Source organism: Mytilus trossulus, chromosome 3, assembly GCF_036588685.1.
Source record: "Mytilus trossulus isolate FHL-02 chromosome 3, PNRI_Mtr1.1.1.hap1, whole genome shotgun sequence".
In the NCBI taxonomy this organism is placed as follows: domain Eukaryota; kingdom Metazoa; phylum Mollusca; class Bivalvia; order Mytilida; family Mytilidae; genus Mytilus; species Mytilus trossulus.
In genome coordinates this window covers 9,071,394-9,094,885 of record NC_086375.1, presented here as the reverse complement: position 1 = coordinate 9,094,885, position 23,492 = coordinate 9,071,394, and the positions used below count along the sequence as shown (strand labels likewise).

General features: G+C 31.4%; 3 protein-coding genes across 3 annotated transcripts in view; 1 reads left to right on the top strand and 2 right to left on the bottom strand.

The window, feature by feature from the left end:
* The window catches only part of LOC134710104 (dihydroxyacetone phosphate acyltransferase-like), a 39,524-nt gene extending 24,262 nt beyond the window's left edge, over window positions 1-15,262 (top strand). Inside the window, exons 12-14 of the mRNA XM_063570298.1 lie at window positions 9,369-9,580; window positions 10,292-10,353; window positions 10,836-15,262. Coding sequence (XP_063426368.1) covers window positions 9,369-9,580; window positions 10,292-10,353; window positions 10,836-10,918 — 357 coding nt within the window. The 3' untranslated portion in view covers window positions 10,919-15,262. The remainder of the gene's footprint in view (window positions 1-9,368; window positions 9,581-10,291; window positions 10,354-10,835) is intronic.
* On the bottom strand, window positions 1,291-2,638 carry LOC134709210 (uncharacterized). Its single transcript, XM_063569382.1, has one exon. It carries the CDS (start codon window positions 2,521-2,523, stop codon window positions 1,330-1,332), a length of 1,194 nt encoding a protein of 397 aa, XP_063425452.1. The 5' UTR covers window positions 2,524-2,638; the 3' UTR covers window positions 1,291-1,329.
* Window positions 5,966-7,684, bottom strand: LOC134709319 (uncharacterized). Its single transcript, XM_063569487.1, has one exon. It carries the CDS (start codon window positions 7,682-7,684, stop codon window positions 5,987-5,989), a length of 1,698 nt encoding a protein of 565 aa, XP_063425557.1. The 3' UTR covers window positions 5,966-5,986.
* Window positions 15,263-23,492: the final 8,230 nt, after the last annotated feature.

Sequence of the window (23,492 nt, the reverse complement as noted above, 5' to 3'; positions counted from 1 at the left end):
GTCCACAAATATTCACTCTGTGGTTAAAGTTTTTGAAATTTTAATAACTTTCTTAAACTATACTGGATTTCTACCAAACTTGGACAGAAGCTTGTTTATGATCATAAGATAGTATCCAGAAGTAAATTTTGTAAAAATAAAATTCCATTTTTTCTGTATTTTACTTATGAATGGACTTAGTTTTTTCGCGGAGAAACATTACATTCACTCTGTGGTTAAAGTTTTTAGAATTTTAATAACTTTCTTAAACTATCCTGGGTTTGTACCAAATTTGGACAGAAGCTTGTTTATGATCATAAGATAGTATCCAGAAGTAAATTTTGTAAAAAAATAAAACCATTTTTTCTGTATATATTTTGCTTTTAAATGGACTTAGTTTTTCTGCGGGGAAACATAATATTCACTCTGTGGTTAAAGTTTTTAAAATTTTAATAACTTTCTTAAACTATCGTTGGTAAGTACCAAACTTGGACAGAAGCTTATTTATGATCATAAGATAGTATCCAGAAGTAAATTTTGTAAAAAGATAACTCTATTTTTTCTGTATTTTACTTTTAAATGGACTTAGATTTTCTTCCAGTTAACATTACATACAGTCTGCAGTTAAAGTTTCCAAAACATTTATTAGATTCATTAACTATCCTAGATTTTTACCAAACTTGGACAGAAGCTACTTACAATCAAAAGATAATATTAAGAGGAATATATTTTATTGATTTTTGTCCTCATTTTTGCTGAGCCTGCGATTTACAGCAATAGTAGGCGAGACACTGGGTTCCGCGGAACCCTTACAAATTTTTAACATTAAACAAGCATAGTCTGATAGAATCAGTTTAGAAATGATAGATTGATCCCCAAAACCCTATCAAATATTTTACACATTAGAATACACGACTGTTTTAAAATAAAAAGGTGTGGTGATATGGAGAGATACTATGTAACAGAAAAAAATAATGAAATGTTATTGAATGATAATGATTTTGAAGTAGTTTGCATTTCTAAACGAAAAACATAGAACTGCATAAAGATTCCATTTTTTACCAAATTTCGAAGATTTCATAATTTTGCCTATATCTGCATACAACCTGTATAGAAAATTTGCAGTTCGTTGAATGTGTTGCACCTGTACCCACGAAATTCAAGAAAATAGGGCTATTCACAGTTATATGAATACGATATTAATATAAAAAGTGGAGGGGAGATGTAAAATGACAACTATAACCTTGGACTAAGCAGTGTTAAATAAAATAAAGTACACAGGTAAATTGACATGTACATTTGTATTTCAAACATTTCAAAACTAAAATGTGAATTTTAAGAATCAGTAGTTCAGAATCCTGAAAACTGAACAATATATAAATTGGTTTTATTTTGTTTACTTGTATTGCAACCAATGTGCAGTGTTCCTGTATTGTCAATATCTACAGAGTATGGTAACACAATACCTAACTGATCCTTAGTGTTCATGTAATGAATACACTGTCCTGAAGTGTTGAGGATATGGATCATATAGCTATCCATATCTGTTATGATAATATTGTTTAATTGTGTACTAATTAAGTCTCTTGGATTGAATGTTTTGTCTTTGATGACATCTGGAATTCCACTATATATCCATCTTACAATGTTGGTTTTATCTAATGCCACTATCCTACCATTCCACTCTGTATTGAAAGTATCCAAAACATAAATGTTATTGTCAGTGTCTGTTGTTATTCTTTGTGGAGCAAAAAAGATAGGTTTCCCATTGTTGTCTAAATCATACACCTTCTCTATTTTTCCATCTATATCCATCAAAACAATTTGTCGTGGACCTTTAACAGGGAAGACAGGTCCTTCTTTTCTGGCGCTGATTACAATCTTTTCATTCCGTATCAAATGGACTCCACCAGTTATTAAGGGTTTTACACTATACTTTGAATTAATTATTTTTCCAGTGGTATGAGAAAGTATTTTAAGATTTGATTCTGCAGAAGATATAAGTAGGTCTCCTGACTGTAGTAATGCCATACCATAACAATTTATATGTATTTCTTGCACAATATTCAACATTTCATTTGATAGTTGTATTTTCTTTATGATTTTGTCTTTAGTATAACTTATCCAAAATGTTCCAGTATTACCGCTAACAACACGTTCGACAAGTATTAGTCCAGTTTTATACTGTTTTATAACTTTAGCTCCATATTGTTCACATGCATAATCATCATCTCCACACAGCGCCTCTCCAATTTTTCCTGGTATACTCTGATGCAGTTCTCTGGTTTGTTTTCTTGCTGCTTTTTCCTCTTTTATTGCACTGAAATCTGTGTTATCTTTGGCTTCTTGTTGTTTTGAAGCAATGTCTTTGATATCAATAATGGTATGTTGGTCGGTAGATTTTACTTTGTTATGAATTCTCTGACATTTTGTACACAAGAGAAAATCACATTGTAAACATTTCCATTTGATCTCATTTGATTCTTCACACAACTGACAAAGCATTGGAGTTTGTCCATGACATAGCGAGTTTGAAAATGTCATTATGCTGAACACGCTTGAATGTGATTGTTGTACCAAAAATAAATGATATATTTAACATGTTTAACTAGATAGAAGTTAGTAGTATGACATGAATTTGTTTAAATAGGTAAATCAAGGTTATTCTTCCAATGTATTGATTTTAGTATTTAAATGTATACAATGAATGATGAAGGTACCATTTGGGGTGTAGATATTTGAGTTTTTCATTTAGATTCCTCAGATATTCTGCATGTCATTGAACTTTGTCCCTTCTAGAGAAAATTTGAATATTGCCAATTAAGATAATGCATTTGTTCAAACACTGTGTATGTTCAATGCAAAAAATCGTACTACTTTATTATTCAGGTGTTCATATTTCATGTTTATTTAATTAGATCTCTCTCAGTAATCTCTACACTATATTTGTACATATAATTTGTTAAAATGTTTACATACACCTGATAAAACAAAATAAAAGTGAATTAAGTATTTTTATAGTTTGTTTTAAAATATCAATAATTCTGCAATCAGCTGATCAGTGTTTATAACTATACAAAACTTTATATTTTATCTATTAAGAAGGTGTCCATGGAAAAACCAGGCAGTGGATGGCACATGACACATTTTGTTTTCAAAATGTTTTCATTTATTTCATATCACAAATTAGGTCTTTCTCAAAGTTAAACTTTGTTTTTTTTATTAACTGTAACAAATAAAGAGAAAAAACATACAAAGAAAGCACTGAAAATTCATTGAAAAGGGGAGATAACTCTTAATTTTGTACAACATTTTGTTGAGTTGTTAGTGAACTTTAAAATCCTCCCAGCCATCCTCTGTAGATTCAAAAATATCTTTTGACATATATATCCTTTGTATGATATAAACATTGCATTGGAACCAAAAAATCAGTGGAAAAAATATTATTCTGTGCCACCCATATCATAGGATTTGCCTGAATATATTTACTTGTACAGCCTCTTAATATAATATTTCTCACAGAAAATAATATTAGATGTAAATCTGATTATAATTTCTAGTCCTTAGTCATGTTAATGGAACTTAAACATTGAATTTGAAGAAATCAGAGGGTAATTAACTTGTCAGAAACATAAAGGCAGGTCGAATTCAAGTAATTTGATGTCTAAATATTTTTACACTTTCCAAATTTAAGTGACGAAATTGATATGAAATACTTTTGTCATTTGGAAATCCTTTTCGTAAAATACGAAAATGACGAGCGCTAGCAAAATCACTGTTTCAAACAGTGTTTTCATGACCCTATAGAATTACAAAAAGAAGCATTCGATCCTTATAATTACAAAATGAATTACATCAAGTATCATTATTTAAATTAAGCTTTTTGTTATGCTCGCTCTGTAGAGGAGGGGACATTAAGTTTTACCCTTGTAGGTCTGTACATCTGTTCTTCCATCCATATGTATGTATGTCAGTACGTCCCAAAGTTGGTTTCCATTATGAAACTTGTACATTTTATATACAATACTTATTACCACTAAAGTCAAATCAAGTAGGAATTTGGGTAACGTCACTTTTACTGTTCTTCAGCTATGTTCCTTTATTATTTTATATGATATTCCAGCAGGGGCATCATCTGTGTCCCATGGACACATTCGCCATTTATTTGTTTGAATATGCCTCTGGCCTAGAGTGTTAGTCTTGCATTATCTTTAATTTTAGTTTCTTGTGTACAATTTAGTAAGGTGTTCATTATCAATGAACTAGCACCGGTATATATATTTGTTTCGGGTCAGCTGAAGGACTCCTCCTGGTGCAGGAATTTCTTGCTGCATTAAAGACCTGTTTGTGACCTTCTGCTGTTGTCGTTCTATGGTGGGGTTGTTGTCTCTTTGACACATTCCCCATTTCCATTCTCAATTTTATTGCTGTGAGGTTTTCACGAGCAGCAAATGTATTCATAAATTTCACATTTTATTAAGAACTAAAAAATATTTTAAAGTGCTACTCTTTTATTGTCTGTCACTCCGAATTACATTTTTTTAGCTCACATGGCCCTATTTAAGGGCCAAGTGAGCTTTTCTCATCACTTGGGGTCCATCGTTGTCAATAACTTTTTCAAAAATCTTCTCCTCTGAAACAGCTTCTTTGCAAAATTTAACCAAACTTGTACACAATCATCATTGGGATATATATTATGAATAATGTGCGGTGTGACTCGGTCAATCAACCAAGATGGCCGCCATGGCTTAAAATAGAACATAGGGGTAAAATGTAGATTTTGGCTTATAACTCTGAAACCAAAGCATTTAAAGCAAATCTGACAGTGGTAAAATTGTTTATCAGGTCAAGATCTATATGCCCAGAAATTTTCAGGCCAATCGAATAATTGGTTGTTGGGTTGCTGCCTCGGCCTTGAATTGGCAATTTTAAGGAAATTTTGCCGTTTTTTGGCTATTATTTTAAATATTGTTAACGAGATAAACTGTAAACAGCAATAATATTCAGCAAAGTAAGATCTACAAAGAAGTGAAATTTCCAAAATAGTCAGTTGACCCCTTAAGGAGTTATTGCCCTAAAAGGAAGTGATAATTGTCTTGAGATGTGTTGCTGTAAATTTGTTTTTAGTAGTTACTGTTTATGAATATTCATTTTAACCATGACTAAGTTATTTTATATTTTAACACTTATGATGTATTTAAATGAGTAGTTATTGTTGCCAACTTAATTCGAAATTTTAATTGAGATTATTTTTATACGACGGCAAAAACAAATTTGAGTCGTATAATGCTATTATATTGTCATCCTCGTCGTCATTGTCCGAAGACGCATTTAGTTTCCAGACAAAAACTTAGGTTTTAGTGAATGGATCTCTTTAAATATTTAACAGAAGGTTCAATACCACTAAAGGAAGGTTGAGATAGATTTTGGGGGTTATGGTCCTATTAGTTAAGGAAAAAAAAATTAAAAAATTAAAAAGGTTTTTTTTTGTGGGGGGGGGGATTTATATTCAACAGCATAGTTTTTTGCTCAAAAGCAAAAAAAAAGTTTTTTTAATTTCATGAGGCCACATTCATTCTGTGTCAGAAACCTTTGCTGTGTCAACTATTTAATCAAAATCCAAATTCAGAGCTGTATCAAGCTTGAATGTTGTGTCCACTCCCCAACTGTCCAGGGATTGACCTGTGAGGTTGTATAAAGCTGTGCCCTGGGGAGCATCTGATTAAAGTGGAATACATGACTGTTTAATAATAATAATATTGATAAAATGATAATCATAATAATTGTGAAATTCAGAATTAAAAATTAGAAAGCTTTAGTAAAATGCTTTGAAGTTAAATTTTGATTGTTTGAATCTATTCCATAAGGCATTTCACAATTTACATTTCTTAAATAAAAATCATGCAAACACTTATTATTATTCATGGTACGTTCTTGTTGCAATTGGCCAAACAGAAAATTTAAAACTTATCATCAAAGTAATTTTAATATAATTAGAATGAGCACTTTAAAATCCTGAGATCTGAACAGTATATATTTTGGCTTCATCAGGTACGCCATGATGTGTAAAACATCCTATGTACAGTGTGCCTCTATTGTCAATATCTAAAGAGTATGGACAATGGATACTTAATTGATCCTTAGTGTTCATGTAATGAATACACTCTCCCGAAGTGTTCAGGATATGAATCATATGAGAATCTTTGTCTGTAATTATGACATTGTTTAAATTTGTAGCCACTAAATCTCTAGGTCTAAATGGATTGTTGATATCTGGATGACCACTATATATCCATCTCACTCCATTAGTTTTATCTAATGCCACTATCCTACCACTCCAGTCTTTATTGATACAATCTAGAACATAAACGTTATTGTCACTGTCTGAAGTTATTCTTTGTGGAGCAGAAAAGAGGGGTTTTCCATTATTGTTTTGATCATACACATTCTCTATTGTTCCATCTTGATCCATCACTATCACTTTTCTCGGTTCATTGATAGGGAAGAGGGGTCCTTTCTCTCCTACTCTGATTACGATCTTATCTTGCTTAGTGATGTGGATGGGACCAGTTATTAAGGTGCCTACACTATTTTTTGATTCTATCATTTTTCCAGTGGTATGGCAAAGCAGTTTCAGATAAGGTTCTGAAATAGAGAAATATAAGTCTCCTTGTAATGCTAATGCCATGCCGGCTGTCACAAACTGTAACTGCTGAACAATTTGTACCCGTTTATTTAAAAATTGTATTTTCTGTATTTTTTTAGTGTTATTGTCTCTTATCCACAATGTCTCATCGTCACAGCAAACAATTTGAGCAATGCTTTTCAGTTCAGTTTTATACTGTTTTATTACTTTCAGTTCATAATGGTCAAGTGCATACTCATAATCATCATCAGACTCCTTAAGTTCTCCATGAAATGACTGTTGAATTTGTAGTTTTCCTGGAATATATTGTGGCAGTTTTTTGAAACGAGCATTGACTGGTTCTATGTTTTGTTTTCTGGCTGTTTTCTCTTCTTTGTATGCTTGGAAAACATCAAAAGATTTGACAGAAGCTAGGGCATTGGTTAAACTCTCAGATCGAAATTCTAAATTTTTGTTTATCGTCTGTGTTGTATTATCAACATCATTTACTGATTGCTTAAGATGATCCCATCTTTGATCAAGTTCTTCAAGAAGATTTTTTGTGTGCATTTCAACTTCATCTTTTAAAACTTTTCCTCGACTCAGAATTATTTGCTTTTCTATTTCATATTTGAATTCCTCTGAAGATTTGAATGAATACAGGGTTGATCTTCCATTTTCATAATTTGATAATTTCCTAACAAGCTCTGAACTAAAAGTTTTTATTTTCTTGATAGTTAGTTTATATCCATCAGCTAATTCGATCATATGATGTTTTCTATGAGTGTTAGTGATACACAAAGGGCAAACAACTTCATCACATGTCTGACAAAATGAGGCACAGTTTTGTCCACTATGAACTTCACATGGAATGTAATCCTTTGCCTGCTGTGAAGCAATGTCTTTGATATTAATAATGGTGTGTTGGTCATTAGATTTCACTTTCATATGAAGTTTTTGACATTTTGTACACAAGAGAAAGTCACATTGATAACATTTCCATTTGATCTGATTTGATTCTTCACACAGCTGACAAGATAATGGAACTTGTCCTCTAAAAGATGAGTTTGAATATGCCATTTTGCTGAATTTAAGGCTACTGATGATTGCACTAGATATAATTCAAATCTTTAACAATAATTAACATGAATTTGATATGGATAAAAATGAATCAATGGTTTAGAATTTTTAACTTCCCTGTTCAATCAATTGTTGATCAGAGATGTATATCTAGATTATCTTTATACATATAGTATATTGATTTTAATATTTATAACTAAATATAATGGTGCTGGTGTAAATTTCACTTTTTCATAAAGTTTCTGAAATTTTGTTGTGTCAAAGTTTTTTTGGAAAAAGCAAAATTACTGAACTCAGAGGAAAATTCAAAATGGAAAGTCCCTAATCAAAAGACAAAATCAAATTATAAAACACATCAAACGAATGGACAACAACTGTCATATTCCTGACTTGATACAGGCATTTTCAAATGTAGAAAATGGTGGATTGAACCTGCTGTTAACATTTCCTTTTTATTTTGTTACTAGATTCTTGTCATATTTGGCAGCCCACTGGAATTTTCCCTTTATATGACGAAATATGGATTAAGCCATGATGATTAAAATTTAAAAAAGTGTTAAACAATTTTATACTACATGTACATGCAAATATTGAATATCTTCTGATTATTGAAGTGTTAATGTGTCTAATTCAGTTCTTAGAATGACATTTTAAATGGGCCAACTATATAGCCTATCTTCCAGCATAAATATATATCCAGGGTTAAGCAGTGTTGCTAGTTGTTCCAGTATTAAAAGCAAATTTGTAGTGAGGATTCAATTTTTAATTTGAACCTACACAAATTATAGCTTTATTAAAAAAAAAAAGTATCTTAATATAGTTTATATCTTACATGTCTTAGAAAAAAAGTTAAAATGTAGGAAGTTGATAGTTAAGAGAAATACTGTTTTTGCTGATTTCAGATAATGTAAATTATTTCACTTTTTCTCTCAGCAGATAAGTATTTACTATAGATAAAAATATTCAAATTACAAGTTAACAGTATCTTCCTGTTAGAAAACAAAGGAATTATTTATTGATCAAGAAAACAATGTTAGGAAGTGCTTACTTAGACAGAATAAAAAAAAAGATGTGCGTTTCCTATTATCCTACCGTCCCTATTTTATAAGCTAAAAAAAAGCCTTTCCTAATTTTTCAATTAGCACTGTTAAAGTTGGAATGTCCTTCCCATAGACTTAATGGGAAAAAAATTCAAAAATTCAAAAAAATCCCTATTCAAAGATGTAATAAGAAACACACATATTTTTTTTTTGTCTTATAAATGACATTATGGTTGAAGTTTTCATTTACAAGTTTAAAGAAAATATTTAAACAAATGTGGTGTGCTGCTATTATGGAGATATATCTAGGTTTTGTACAATATCGTCATAATGCAATACTATGTAAATAAATGCTTTTTATTGCTGCCTACAAATATATAAAATATCACTTACAATTTGTGATATACATGTATATGGGACTGATTGATACTGATCCATCTAAGACATCTTTCAATCATTTTGGTTTGACTGTTCTTTTTTTACTGTACATCATTTATTTAAATTACTTTACATGAGTTACGGACATTACTTAGTTTTTCAGAATGCAAAATATTTCACATTATTACTTATTGTTTGTGTTTGTTTGTGTTGACCACATTTTACAGATTGCCTGATTTAAAGTTCTTTTTTTTCATATTTAATAGATCGCCTGTAAATATATGTTGTCAATGCACAATGATGCTCATGGGAAACCGTTAGCCAAGCCTCCAAAGTCAATCACCAAGGAATCACAGATCCTGGGGTCAAGGCTATTGAGGGAGGGACAGATCAGACATCTGGAAGTTCTGTCATTAGATTTACTCAGTAATGGAATAAACTCCTTACATCAAATGGGTGCTGTAAGGAAAGAAAAAAGGTATATAGTACAAATGCTTTGTATCAAGGATGCAAATTTGAAAGTTTATACTATGTTTTCACCACACAAAAAATACCACCGTAATGATCATATCAAAAAGACATCTGAAGTATCCTAAACATTTACAAGTAATATCAATGTATAAGATTGAATCTGTTCATATAAAACTAAAGATATTGCATGCTTGCCAATAAGACAAATATTCATTCAAAGATGTGAAATATTACAGGTAACTGTACATGTACATGATACTAATCACACTATTTATGATGAAAATAAAAGTCTATCTTATTTACCTTAAATTTATATTTTAACTATGTCCTGTACCAAGTCAGGAAGATGGCCATTGTTATATTATTGTTCGTTTCTGTGTGTTTTGCATTTTAATGTTGTGTCGTTTGCTTTCTCTTATTTTTGAGATATTAAGATAAGATGTGGCGCGGTACTTGTTTATCCCAAATTCATGTATTTGATTTAGATGTTATATGTGTTATTTTAGTGGGATTTTGTCTGATGCTTGGTCCGTTCCTGTCTGTGTAAATTACAACACAACACTGAAATGCAACACTGTGTTGTGTTGTTCTCCTCTTATATTTAATGCGTTTCCCTCGGTTTTAGTTTGTTACCCCGATTTTGTTTTTATACCATGGATTTATGAGTTTGAACAGCGGTATACTACTGTTGCCTTTATTTAACTAATTCATATTTTAGAGATAACCAGACATACATGTTCCCAAACACAGTCAAACTTACAGCTGTTTGTTCAGAAATAGGTAAGATAGAATTTAATCACTGCCGATATTCCAATCATATTTCAACTTTTTCTACCTATGCTGCTTTGAAAATTTTCTATTCTTCAAAAAAGAATAGAGGAATGTGGTTTGTCAAGTTTGAGACACGATAAAAAGGGGGCGCAATAGTAGTTAGACAAACAAAAAAATGGGATTAATGATTGCAAATAAGACAACTTCATTTAACTTGTCTCCAAAATTTACACATATAGATTTAAGGATTGTGTCTTTTGCACCTACCAACTTGCAGAGGTTATTTGTCATATTGATAAAAGTTTTTTATGCATTTTGTTGTTGTTGCAATTCAAATAGTTCTTTGCAATTCTTAGCACTTGGAAAAAAAAGTATCCCAAATTATTACCTGATAAGATCAGTATTTAAAAAATTATTATGAAGCTTAATGTTTTATAGCATATTTCATATAATTATTAGTCTCTATATAGAAAAATATATTTATATTTCAGAGAAATATATAGATGTTCCCCATATTCCAGAGGCCATCATCAATGTGTCATCCAAAACAGTCACAATCAATGCCAAGTTATAAATGTACCAAAACTGTCATCTTTCTGTTATCTTAAACTATCACCATCTTATAGTCATCATATGTGGATTGTCTTTACAGTTGCCATTAGTAATAACTAATAATGATGTGAATATCCATTAACTGTGGTCATTCTTATATCACAATTATTAGCACAAGCACTGAAGAATCATCATCAGTTATGATACTGTGGATTCATTTAATTCATGGGTACACATTTTTGGTTGATTAAGAAAATCTTACATGCTGGTGGATATATAAATTCATGGTTTTGCTGAAGACTGTATACAAGCTTATAGGAAATTTGTCATTCATTGAACATTGAATTTCGTGGTTCACCCTTACCCACAAAATTGGTATCCTATGAATATAAATGGATTCATAGTAGCATATTTCATACTTATATCTGGTGCTTTTATTTTAATATTTAACAAAGTTTATGGGGATTATAGGGATTCTAGTCATTAGTCATGATTTGTAAGATAACATCAATAACTGCAACAAAAATTAAATGTTTTTTAGGTGTTGCATCCAATTTTAAATTTTGCAATTCTTACTTCAAACATGTACATGAGGTTTTATTTTTGTGTTTTTCTTATCTTTTATTTTGATTTTTTTTAAAGAAAGTATAACAGGAATAAGTAAACCTCTGAATCCCGTAAGGTGAAAATGTTTTTGCATAAACTGATAATTGTAAATTAATGAAGAATGCTTTGTAAGTAGGGTATGGAAGTCAGATGAATAACACACAGTATCAATACTTCCTTTTCCAGTGGCATTCAATGTAAATAAGGTCAAACACTTGTACATTTTTATTGAAGCTTGTCTGTGATAATTTATAATAAGTGTGTCTACATTTATTTGTTAACATAGTTATCTGTAGAAACTTCCTTGTTTATGATAGCTGATTATGTTTAAGTTGAGTTTTGCTTTATAAAAATTTACTTGTTGTCTTTAAGATTTTTTTTAGGAATATTATTCAGTATCAGTCAAGATTATTTTTTGAGATACAATTGCTTTCAAGCAATCTGTAGACTTATACCATTGGCTCAGGGCCCTCATGTCAACTGTTTTATTCTAAACATTCAGGAACATCTCATATTCTTATGATTGTCTTGCTTTAAAATGTAAAAACAAACAAAGGGATCACGCTTAAGGTGGTATGGGTGTCTTCCTCCATCTTGGATTGTAAAAAACAGAGAACAAAAGGTCCAGATTTTCTATCAAGTCATCAAAATTTGTCTGCTATTGAGGGTTATTGTTGTTGCATAATTTTAAATCATATGCATCATTTAAATTGAAATAAATGTTATCCATGTCGTAAAGGTGTAACTACAACACCCCTTTTGGCGAAATGTTTGATGTATGTACGAAGATCCCTCCGTGAAAGGAGCACCCCTCGAATGCTGTGAGGGTACAGTGGAATCTGTGTACACTCCCTACCAAGATTAATGGAGATATGTCACTAACTTATATACAACCCACCACCATATTATTGTTTTGAGTTGTCTTCCTTCCGTAAGTAACTTTCACCAATTCTGAATCAAAATACATGTCAAGAAAAATTAACTCGTTATGACGATAAAAGTCGTATTATATTGAAAACGTTCACAATTTAAACCGAGGATTGTGTTCAAAAAGCGGTCATGAAAACTGACCCAAAGGAAAATTAAATATTTAAAGTGTTAGGAATGGGGTTCCTCCTAGAATAAACATAGGTAAATAGGTGATAAGATATGAAGTGAATTACCTTCTCTCACTCTGAGTCTCAGTGACTGCTGTGGAAAGTAAACTTGGAATTTATAGTACAAAAATAAAACACAATGGGCCTAAGTACATTGTTCATACACTTTTATCTGGGATTGGCTATTTTGTAACTATTCATATTACGTGAATTACATTTCAAATGTGCAGTTGAATTAGTTTTGAAAATAATATTATCCAGCTACATGTATACATGTGTCAATGAAAACAAAGACAATCGTATCCCTTAAAGCAATCTCTTTGATTGTAAGTCTCTGCTCCCACTTGTACCAGAAAGAGATGGAGAATTCACATGTTGTCTCTCCTAAGATATGTAATAGTCATTTGTATGTATAGATTAAACAATAACAATAGTATAAGCTATCAAAAGAGTTGTTAGTGGTCAGATCATTGTTACATTCGTTTTAGCATCATCAAAAATATTTATCATAAATTCATTTATTGAAAAAGTATACTAATTTGTTCATTAATTAATGATATTTTCAATGTATTTGAAATAATTTTTGGTACCTGTAGTATCAGTCTTGTTAGAATAAGTTAGGTAGATAAATTACAGAGATTTGTTTAGGCCATTATACATTATGCTTTGAAAAAATCAGGGACACTTGTGAAAAAAACCAAGTTGATTTGAAAGACTGACTTAATCTTGAATTTAATGTTAACAATTAGCTAGACCAATGTAAATGAATACTGTTACCCATATAGTAAAGTTTAAAACATTTGTTAAGATGATATTTGACTGAAATTCTAGTGTCTTAATATACTAGTAATGTTTCTTATCAAGCTGTCATTCATTAAAAGTTACAGTATTTGAACACTTATTTTGATATTCGCATTCAGTACGAATTTGCAGCATTTTGATTTGATATTACAAATGTATTTTGTGCTGAATTGGAAATGTTTTATTAATAGTATGTACAAGTTCTTATTTTCTTGCAAAACTTTGACAATCACTGAATGAAGTTGTAAAATGATGTATTTGTTTATTATTATATACTACAAATTCAATTTTGTTGTTGTGATGTTTAATTATTATAAAATTGTGGCTGCACAGGTTTTGAAGAAGAAGAAAAAGACATTTTCAGTGTAATAGCATCAATTTTGTGTAGCATTTCCTTTATTGTAATGAGTTATCTTGCGCAGTGAATATTTTTCAGGAATTGTAAAAATGTATGAAAACATTTGTGTATTTGCAATAGTAGTACTTCCATGTAAAATAATTGAAATCCATTTTATTTATACTTACTAACACGTTAACATAATGTTAATTTATTTCATACATGACATGATACATGATGATATATTTGAATGATAAAATGCTTTTCCTGAATTGAAAAATCTGCGTGAAAAATGAAAAATTGTGCACAGAAGGCTAAGTTTATGATATATACATGCATTGGTTCAAGAATTAGATAAACATTATTTTTCACCGTCACTTGTTTCATATGACTCAAATATTCAACACCAACAAACAAACCTTTTCTGGAGTCGATTTCACAAAAAAACTAAGGACTAAAATTGGTCGTAAGTCTTGAACCATTCAGTATACTTAGTCGTAAGTTTTTTTGTGAAATCAACTCCTGGTTTTTATTTACATCTTGCACATGAAACTCTTGTTTTGATTCGTAATAGCAAATAGAAGGAACATAGTTATTTTTAAACTTTTATTTTGGTTAAAAGAATTCCTGCATATTTTCATGCATGTTATATATGTTACCCCTTTTCAACACTAGAAAACCTGTCACCAAACCTATATTTAGTTTTAAGAAACTGTTCCAAAGGGGCATACTGTGGATTCATTTATTTTCGTGGATACCAATTTTCGTGGTTTGAGGAAAACTTACATATTCGTGGATATTTAATTTCGTGGTTTTGGCAAAGTCTACACTCATTCCTTTACAAAATTTGTATTTCGTTGAACATTTAAATTCGTGGTTCTCCTGTACCCACGAAATCCACGAAAATTGGTATCCAACGAATATTAATGAATCCACAGTATAGTTTTACTGTTGTCCATATTAATATAAAATGGAAGACATACTAGTATATGGTTTTATTTTGGGCTTTCGAAGGACTTGGGTATTTTTTATGTGTTTAGTTGTATGTAGAGGACTTACTAGTTCAGGCCTGCATTTGAAAAAAATGTTTGAATGTAAATAATATAAACCAACTGTTCAAAATATTTTTTCAGTTTGAAACTTGAGATGCATTACAATTTTCAAAACGTCCAACATCATTCATTGATAAATTTTCTTTTGCAATCTCTGGAGATAGTTATTGATATGGTATAATTATAAATAATGGTTTATAAACAAATTTATTTGGCATTGCATTCTAAACATACTTTTGATCCAATAATGACTGTTGCTTAGAGCATTTTTTATATCTATTGATGAGTGTGATTTCATTCAGATATTCAAATTTAATTCTGTTTATCTGTATTTCAATTTTTTATGTTAAATGTATAATATTATTTATTTCATTATGCTCATTTGATGTCCATAAGACTGTGCAATAGGCATAATTTTTTTTACTGTTTATTTATTTTTTTATACATAATGCTATATTATATTAAAAGATACTTTGTGCTACACTTTTGTAATTAAGTGTAATCAAATAAAATGTTTTCTTTTGCCTATTTATGATACTATTTTATAGTGAGGAATATTATGTATGACCTATTGTAATAAAACGTTTTTAAGTGGAATGCTTGTTTTTCGGTCCAAGTGAGCTTTCTCATCAGTTGGCATCCATCGTCTGTCTTCGTGCTCTTCAACTTTGTACTTGTTTGGCTTAATAAATATTTTGATATGAGCGTCACTGATGAGTCTTATGTAGACGAAACGTGCGTCTGGCGTACTAAATTATAATCCTGGTACCTTTGATAACTATTTACACCACTGGGTCGATGCCACTGCTGGTGGACGTTTCGTCCCAGAGGGTATCACCAGCCCAGTAGTCAGCACTTCGGTGTTGACATGAATATCAATAATGTGGTCATTTTTATAAATTTCCTGTATACAAAACTTTGAATTTTTCCAAAAACTAAGGATTTTCTTATTCCAGGCATAGATTACCTTAGCCGTATTTGGCACAACTTTTTGGAATTTTGGATCCCAAATGCTCTTCAACTTTGTACTTGTTTGGCTTAATAAATATTTTGATATGAGCGTCACTGATGAGTAGATGATGTAGACGAAACGCGCGTCTGACATACTAAATTATAATCCTGGTACCTTTGATAACTATTCGTCCGTAGTAAACTTTTACAAAAACCTTTGGGTCAAATTTTATCAATCTTTGCCACAAACATCATTGTGGTATCTAGATTAAAAATGCGTCAAATGACCTGGCCAACCAACCAAGATGGCAGCCATGACTAAAAAATAACATAGGGGTAAAATGTATAATTTTGGCTTATATCTCTGAAACTAAAACATTTAGAGCAAATCTGAGGAGGGTAAAAATTGTTTATCTGGTCAAGATTTATCTGCCCTGAAATTTTCACACAAATCAGACAACTCGTTGATGGGTTACATCTTATAACTTATTATTTTAAGGATGTTTTTTTTCGGTTTTGGTTTTTATCTTGAATATTATTATAGATAGAGATAAACAGTAAGCAGCAATAATGTTCAGCAAAGTAAGATCTACAAATAAGACATGAAAACAATAGTCAATTGACCCCATACAAAGTTATTTCCCTTTAAAGTCAATTTTTGTTGACCCTTCAATTTTAGGTCGAAATAGCGAGACATAGCAATGCAACATTCCGTCATCGGCGTCCACAAATATTCATTCTGTAGTCAAAGATTTTGAAATTTTAATTACTTTTTTAAACTATTCTGGATTTCCAACAAACATGGACAGAAGCTTGTTTACGATCATAAGATAGTATCCAGAAGTAAGTTTTGTAAAAATCAAATTTTAGAATGTGTCCGATGATCCTGCCTGCCAACCAACATGGCAGGCATGGTTAAAAATAGAACATTGTTGGCTTATATCTCAGAAACTAAGGCAACAGTTGCATTATTTCATGCTTCAATTGTAAATTAAAATAATGGGTGAGCGACACAGACTGCTCGGATCTTCTTGATAATCTTGGAAGTCCAATTGATTGTTTCTGATCATCAACCAATATGGCTGTTGTAAAATTGAATGGATACAAAGAAAACTGTTTAGATAGCTTATTTGACAAATTGGGCCGTGATTACATGTTTAAGAGAGTGTCAGATTGTTTAAAGTAATGCATAAATGCAACGTTACCGCTGCCACTGTTCATTGAAATATCACCTGAGTTTGAAGTATTGACATTAGAGCTTGAACAGAGATCCATACATGCTGGACGCCCTTTGTAACTGTTAGCCATATAATTGCTCGATTTACCCACCTAACGATATTGGTCCCGTGACCAGGATAAATTTTTGAAGCTGAAGTCAAAAACGTCAGAAGTGCTGTTTCAAGATGTTCGACGAAATTCGGGAGAGCACTACAGAACTTGTTGATTCCAATGAACTCTCGAACATTTTAGATACTTTGAAAAGGAAACAAGAATTGTAAAGGAAATTTGATGAAGACATTATTCAGGATTTGGATCAAGAGGACATTGAAACCGAAATCGTTATACAGATAAGTATTCCATTAATTTAGAAACAAAAATCATCAAATAGCAAAGTTTGTGAAAGTACAAACATCAATTTTAAACACAAATGCCACAAGCTTTACAAACTCAAGAAGTGACTCTGCCGTCAGATCCTATCAATCTCTTAAAAGCACAGACAATCAGCACGATATATATTTCCGTTCAATTTTTCACTCATATTTCTCAATTGCTAACGAGTACAATAAGCTTCCTAAACTCAATCTAACAACTTTCGATTGCGAAATTCTACAATGGCAGTCCTTTGTGACTTGTATGAACCAGCCGAACATACAAACCCAACTGAATAATTTCCAGATGTTCAAGTTTTTGAAATCATTGTTAAATGATTAAAGCTTTCCAAACCGTAAATAATTTTGCGCTTATAATTACAAACTCAAAGACTATAACAAAGTTATGGAAAAGTTCACAAAATCACACATGTTCATGAATGCGTTACTTGAAATATAATCACCCAACAGAGCTTACGTTATTATTACGACAAAATTGAAACATGAACGTGGATTTGAATCCCTTGGTCAGACAGAGGATACCTTTTGATTATTATTAGCACTATCATATTGAAAAAGCTAGCTGGAGACGTATGCATCAATCTAAAAAGACACCATGTTTCAAATAGTTGGTAATTAAATTAACTACCACAAATACAGATTTCACCAACCCAACATTATGGAGTAAGGCAATTAATTCTTCTGATCTTACAGAAACTCAAATCGCTACTGCAAAAGAGGGACAAAAGATACCAGAGGGACAATGAAACTCATAAATCGACAATAAACTGACAACGACATGGCTAAACATGAAAGAAGACAAACAGACAAACAAATAGTACACATGACACAACATAGAAAACTTAAGAATAAGCAACACGAACCCCACCAAAAACTAGGGGTGATCTCAGGTGTTGCTCATGTTATAAAATCTTTTAACAGAACCGGTAAATAGTCAAGATGCCATACTAATGCAAAGGCACATACAAAGTAAGCCAACAGGCAGAGAAAGAATGTAAATATAAACACAATTCAAGAAACACAACGCAACGCGAAGGAAGCGAAGTTCAACATAGTTTTTACCTCCGGACACAAACATGCTGTAGCGCAAGTTAGTTCAGGCATTCAATGTATTATATAGAGGAACAGATATAGGTAGGGACTGATGAAATAGACGGACCGCTGGATATAGGTAGGGACAGAGGAAATAGACTGACAACTTGGTATAGGTAAGGACTGAAGAAATAGACTGAGCACTAACAAAAATGTACCAATAGAAACGGAAAAGGTTTCAATATACATTACAAATGTTTAAAAATAGATTTTAGGTTTTGCTTAATATTAATGAAAATGAATCATTCTGAAAAAAACATATCTGAGTATTTTAATTTAGTACAACAACTGAATGCAAAGGAGACACATATTATACTAGTATTGGATTTTGACCTTACAATTTTTATTTCAGACGAATGACCGTTTCTTGAAAATGATGAACTACGACTGTAGTTTTTAAAAACCGTCATCTGATTACAAATGTTTAAAAAATAAATTTCAGGTTTAAATAACATATATGTATTTAAATCGAAAATAAAAGAGCAGGTAAACCGACATTACAGTTGGAAATTTTCTAACTTCCAGTGGATGACACGTAAAAAGTTTGCTTCAAAGTTAATCTCCGTTTGTTTTGGTTTGTTGAAGAACGAGTCTGGTGTGAGTAATGTTAATTGTTTATAAGCATAAAATGTATCAAAAACAATCGACAGTAGGTTAATAAGATTATCAAGCAATTACGCCAACATTTCTTGATAATTAAATTTTTGACGATTTTTACATTGAATGAGAGTTCTAATTTGAATAATTCTAAATATTTTCAGAGTATCATGATTCATTTATTTAATTTGAGAATCATCACAAAAGCATTATATGACCTAATTGTTTTACACATTAATTTATGACTATCGAATTTCTTTCAAACGGGAATATAGTTTTGTGTTATTATGCAGTAATAATTTCACCTTTAGAAATACTTTTCAGTAGTACTTCTGCTGGTGGACTCCTATATGGTATTTCCAACCAAGTAGTACTTTGGTATCGACATGAAAAATATGATAATTTGTAATTGAAACATTTTCAAAAATTGTTTTTAATCAAGCAATGTATTTTGCTCATGAAAAGTTTTGATTCCTGTACCAACTTTGGCTATCTGTACTTATTATCTTTTTTGTTTATAAGCTTTCATTTTCAAACAAGTTTATTTTTTTTCAAATAAGGTATCCTCGAACAGCACTGAAGAGACATTGCGAAGTGTGCAGCTGGTACATTAAAAATTTATATCAAGCTGTGCATTATATAAATGTTAATGAATCATTTTGAAAAAATTAAGTATACGAGTACTACGACTGAACATATGAACAAAGGAGACATATGTATTGTTGGATTTTGACCTCACAATTATTTTTAATTTCGAATGAATAACTGTTTCTTGAACTACGACAGTATGTTTGATTAAAACTCCGTTGAGCGTAGCTAGATACTACCGCAGAGATTGAGCCCTAAACAGATTGAGGCAAGTTTGGACACAATATCCAAGCTTGATACGGTCTTAATTTGGATTATTATAAAACTTTTGACAAACTACACAATACTATGTAATTTGCGATTACTTAGAACTGAATATGACTCCCCTAATAATTGCCCCCTCTATTTTGGAGGGATGACCCAAAACCCAATCCCAGTCTCCCTTTTGTGGTATGGAATCTTGTAGTAAAATTAAAGATAGATACATACATCTTAACACAAACCATTGTCTGGAAAGTAGGAAAATGCCTTTGTTTGTCTCCTTTTCCTTAAATTCCTGTTTTTGTTAAGGGCAATTATCTAAAACTCAATTCCAGCTTTTCCTTTTGTGACATGGAACTTTAGAGTCCTCAGATGATATAATCAAATACAAAACAAATATAAAACAAGTATTTCTTATTGATGATGTCCTTGGTAAATATGATTTAAGCCCGATCCTTTTAGAAAAATGGGAACGAATAAATGAAAAGCTTATAAGCTGCTTTGGGAAAAAATCTAGTTCACACAAAGTATTGTCTACTATGAGGTCACAAATAGTTTTTAATAAAAGATTTGAAAATGCATCGACAATCTTAAACACAGAGGTGGTTGATTTAGAACACAAGTCTATCGCTCTTTCAAAAATTGAAAAGCAGAACATATTGATCAAACATCTTCAGAGAAATAACTTAGAATATGAAATAAAAAAAGAGGAGGTAATGACAATATGTGAAACGGGTTATGCATTTCCTCTTCTTTGCAAATTAGTTTCAAATGACAAGGAAAGATTCAGAAACAGAATAGCCTTCTTTAGACATCCTGTGTCACTGTTAAATAAGGAACTTGATAAAATGATTCATGAAAATCAGAAACTATATTGCATTTTGGTGCTGTGTATGTTCTGTAATGGTTCCTTTCCCAGAAGAATATTTGACATCGACGCAGATGAATTTGATGAGAAAATAAACAGAATAGTTCAAACTTGCGGACTTCCTAAAAACCTGTCCAAGAAAGAACTCAAAGATAGCGCTGAATCTGCTATAGGATCTTATTTCGTTATAGACAGTACTAACTTTCGGTTTATGCATGATGCTCTTGAAGAGACTGTCAGCTGTCATTTCTATAAGTTTGATCCAAGAGAAATGTTTTCGTGTTGTGATATTTTGTTTATCAGAGATCGAGTCAGAGTTCATTCCAATGAAAAAAAGAATGAACATATCGTTGAAAATAGTGTGGTTATTTTGGAAAATGATTTAAATGAGGATAGTCTTAAACCGTTATATGATAGATTATGTACAGAATTATTAAGTGGGAGATTTTCTATTTTGTTGACGAGTAAACTTTTTGAGAATAGTAACTTCGTCCGTATATTTGGAACTCATCTGGAAAAAAATGAGAGCAAACAGGGATCAAAAAACCATTTTTTGAAGATTGCTAGCTCCGAATTTATAAGGAAAAACCAGTGTAGTTTTGTACGGAAATGGATAAAAAAAATAAATGTAACTTATAACAATAATGCCATTAAACGAGTTGTTGATGCTATAGGTGACAGAAGAACACTTATGCACTGGATTGTTGCCTTTGGTTGCAACGAATTCTTTCAATATGCATGGAGCAAAATGACAACTATAGAGCGTAAAAGGATTATGGGTAGGGATTATGTATCGAATCCCTTAGTAAAGCCATTCTTTCCCCTGGCTGTTCTGGGTGGAAGCTTAGATATTGTCACAGAATTAGTTTGTTATGGTGCAGATGTTAACTGTTTTTCTGAATTTTGGGAAACACCTTTATATATAGCATTAAGATTAGGTCGCTCTGATATTGTATACTTTCTGATAAGAAATGGAGCAAAGGTAAACCTACGAGGATGGTTTTCAATGAATATCCCTATTTTGGTCGACCAGAAATCAATTAGTTTGCTTCTTCAATATGATTCGAACCAGACCGAGCTTCATACTGCAGTCCAAAATAACGATTTAGAAAGTTTGAGATCCAATATACGATCAGGGAATATTGATTCTAAAGCTGAGAGTGGATGGACTGTACTACATTATGCTGTATTATTAAATAATGTGGATGCTGTGAAGGTTTTATTCCATGAAGATTTATCCCAAAACGATGATTTAGTGTTTGACATTACGCAGGTTGAACAAAAAGAAGGTTCGGACAGAAAACTGACTCCAAAAATAAGTATAGGTGACAATAACGGACTAACTGCTATGCATGTAGCAGTTATAAACAATAATATCGAGATAATACGTCTGCTGCGTCGCAATAAAGCTGATGTAAAGGTTCGTGATGACTTCGATAGAACCCCTTTACATTATATAAAGGGTAAAAGAGCAACACGCTTATTGCTCAAATATATCTCTCGCAAGCAAACTTTTCGTCAAAACGTTTTCTCTAGAGCGTTTACAGGATCCCTGTGTTTTAATATTACTCTACAAACTTCTTTAAGGAATATTGTCCGTGACTTTGTAAACATACCAGATAGGGAGGGTAATACACCATTACATTGTGTTCTTAAGAGGAGCCTTTTAGAACAAGAAAGAAATGATTGTATACAAATTTTGCGAAAGCATGGGGCTTTAACTGACGTATTCAATGACAGTGGTACTTTAGCATTACAGTTAACTCGTACAAGATTGGATATGATCGGGGTAAATCCAAAAACGCGGTTTAAAAACACGAAATCTACCCGGTTGCATTTTCATTTAGATACATTCATATACAGTATGAATAATAGTGCCACATCTAGACAATTAATCAGGAGGCATTTGTTATGCAGTGTTAGTATGTTTGTTCTATGGTTGCTTTCGTTATCATTAATATTCTCTTTCGGTGTCTTTGAAGGGGACGTTCAAAATTCAGTTTCCTGTATTGGACAAGTTGAAGAATATGATAGTATTACATTGATGAAGATGACGAGAAGCATATATCTCATATTAATAACTTCTCCTTTTCTGTTGTTATTATCAATCACGAAGTTATCAGTTTTTCTTGGGAAAAAACTTTTATCTGTTGAAATATTAGGATGTTGTTCTTTAATATTACTAGGTTTATTTGCGTACGTTCCATATGTATATAATCATGTGTGTGGAATTATGTTCTTTGTTATTTTCTGTTCTTTGAAGCTCATAATGTCAATAGTGTATAATGTAGTACGTGTTAGGTCCTCTTTTGTATATGTCGCACTGTGGGTGTTTATTTTAATTGTAACACTAGTTTCGGGTTTGAATGCTGTCATGTCAAAATACCTTCTATATACCGTGCACGATTTAAATTCACTGACAATAACAGCTTCAAATTGTACAGAATTTAGTTCTGTTAATATTTCATGTACACGTTTTGCAAATAACAGAACTTATAAGCATGTTATTGATTTCTCTGCACGTTGTCTTACTGACCCAACTTTACCAAGTTATAACGGTACAAATGGTACACATGGTACACTAACAGTTGAATCAGAATTAATAGATTTGTCAAAACTGAGCTTTCATTTATTTAAATTTTGTTTGTTGTTTTGGTTACATGCAATATTTACTTATGGTTTGTTAGACAGTTTATCATTAGTTTTTGTAAAGGTAAATAAAGATCTGATCCCAGT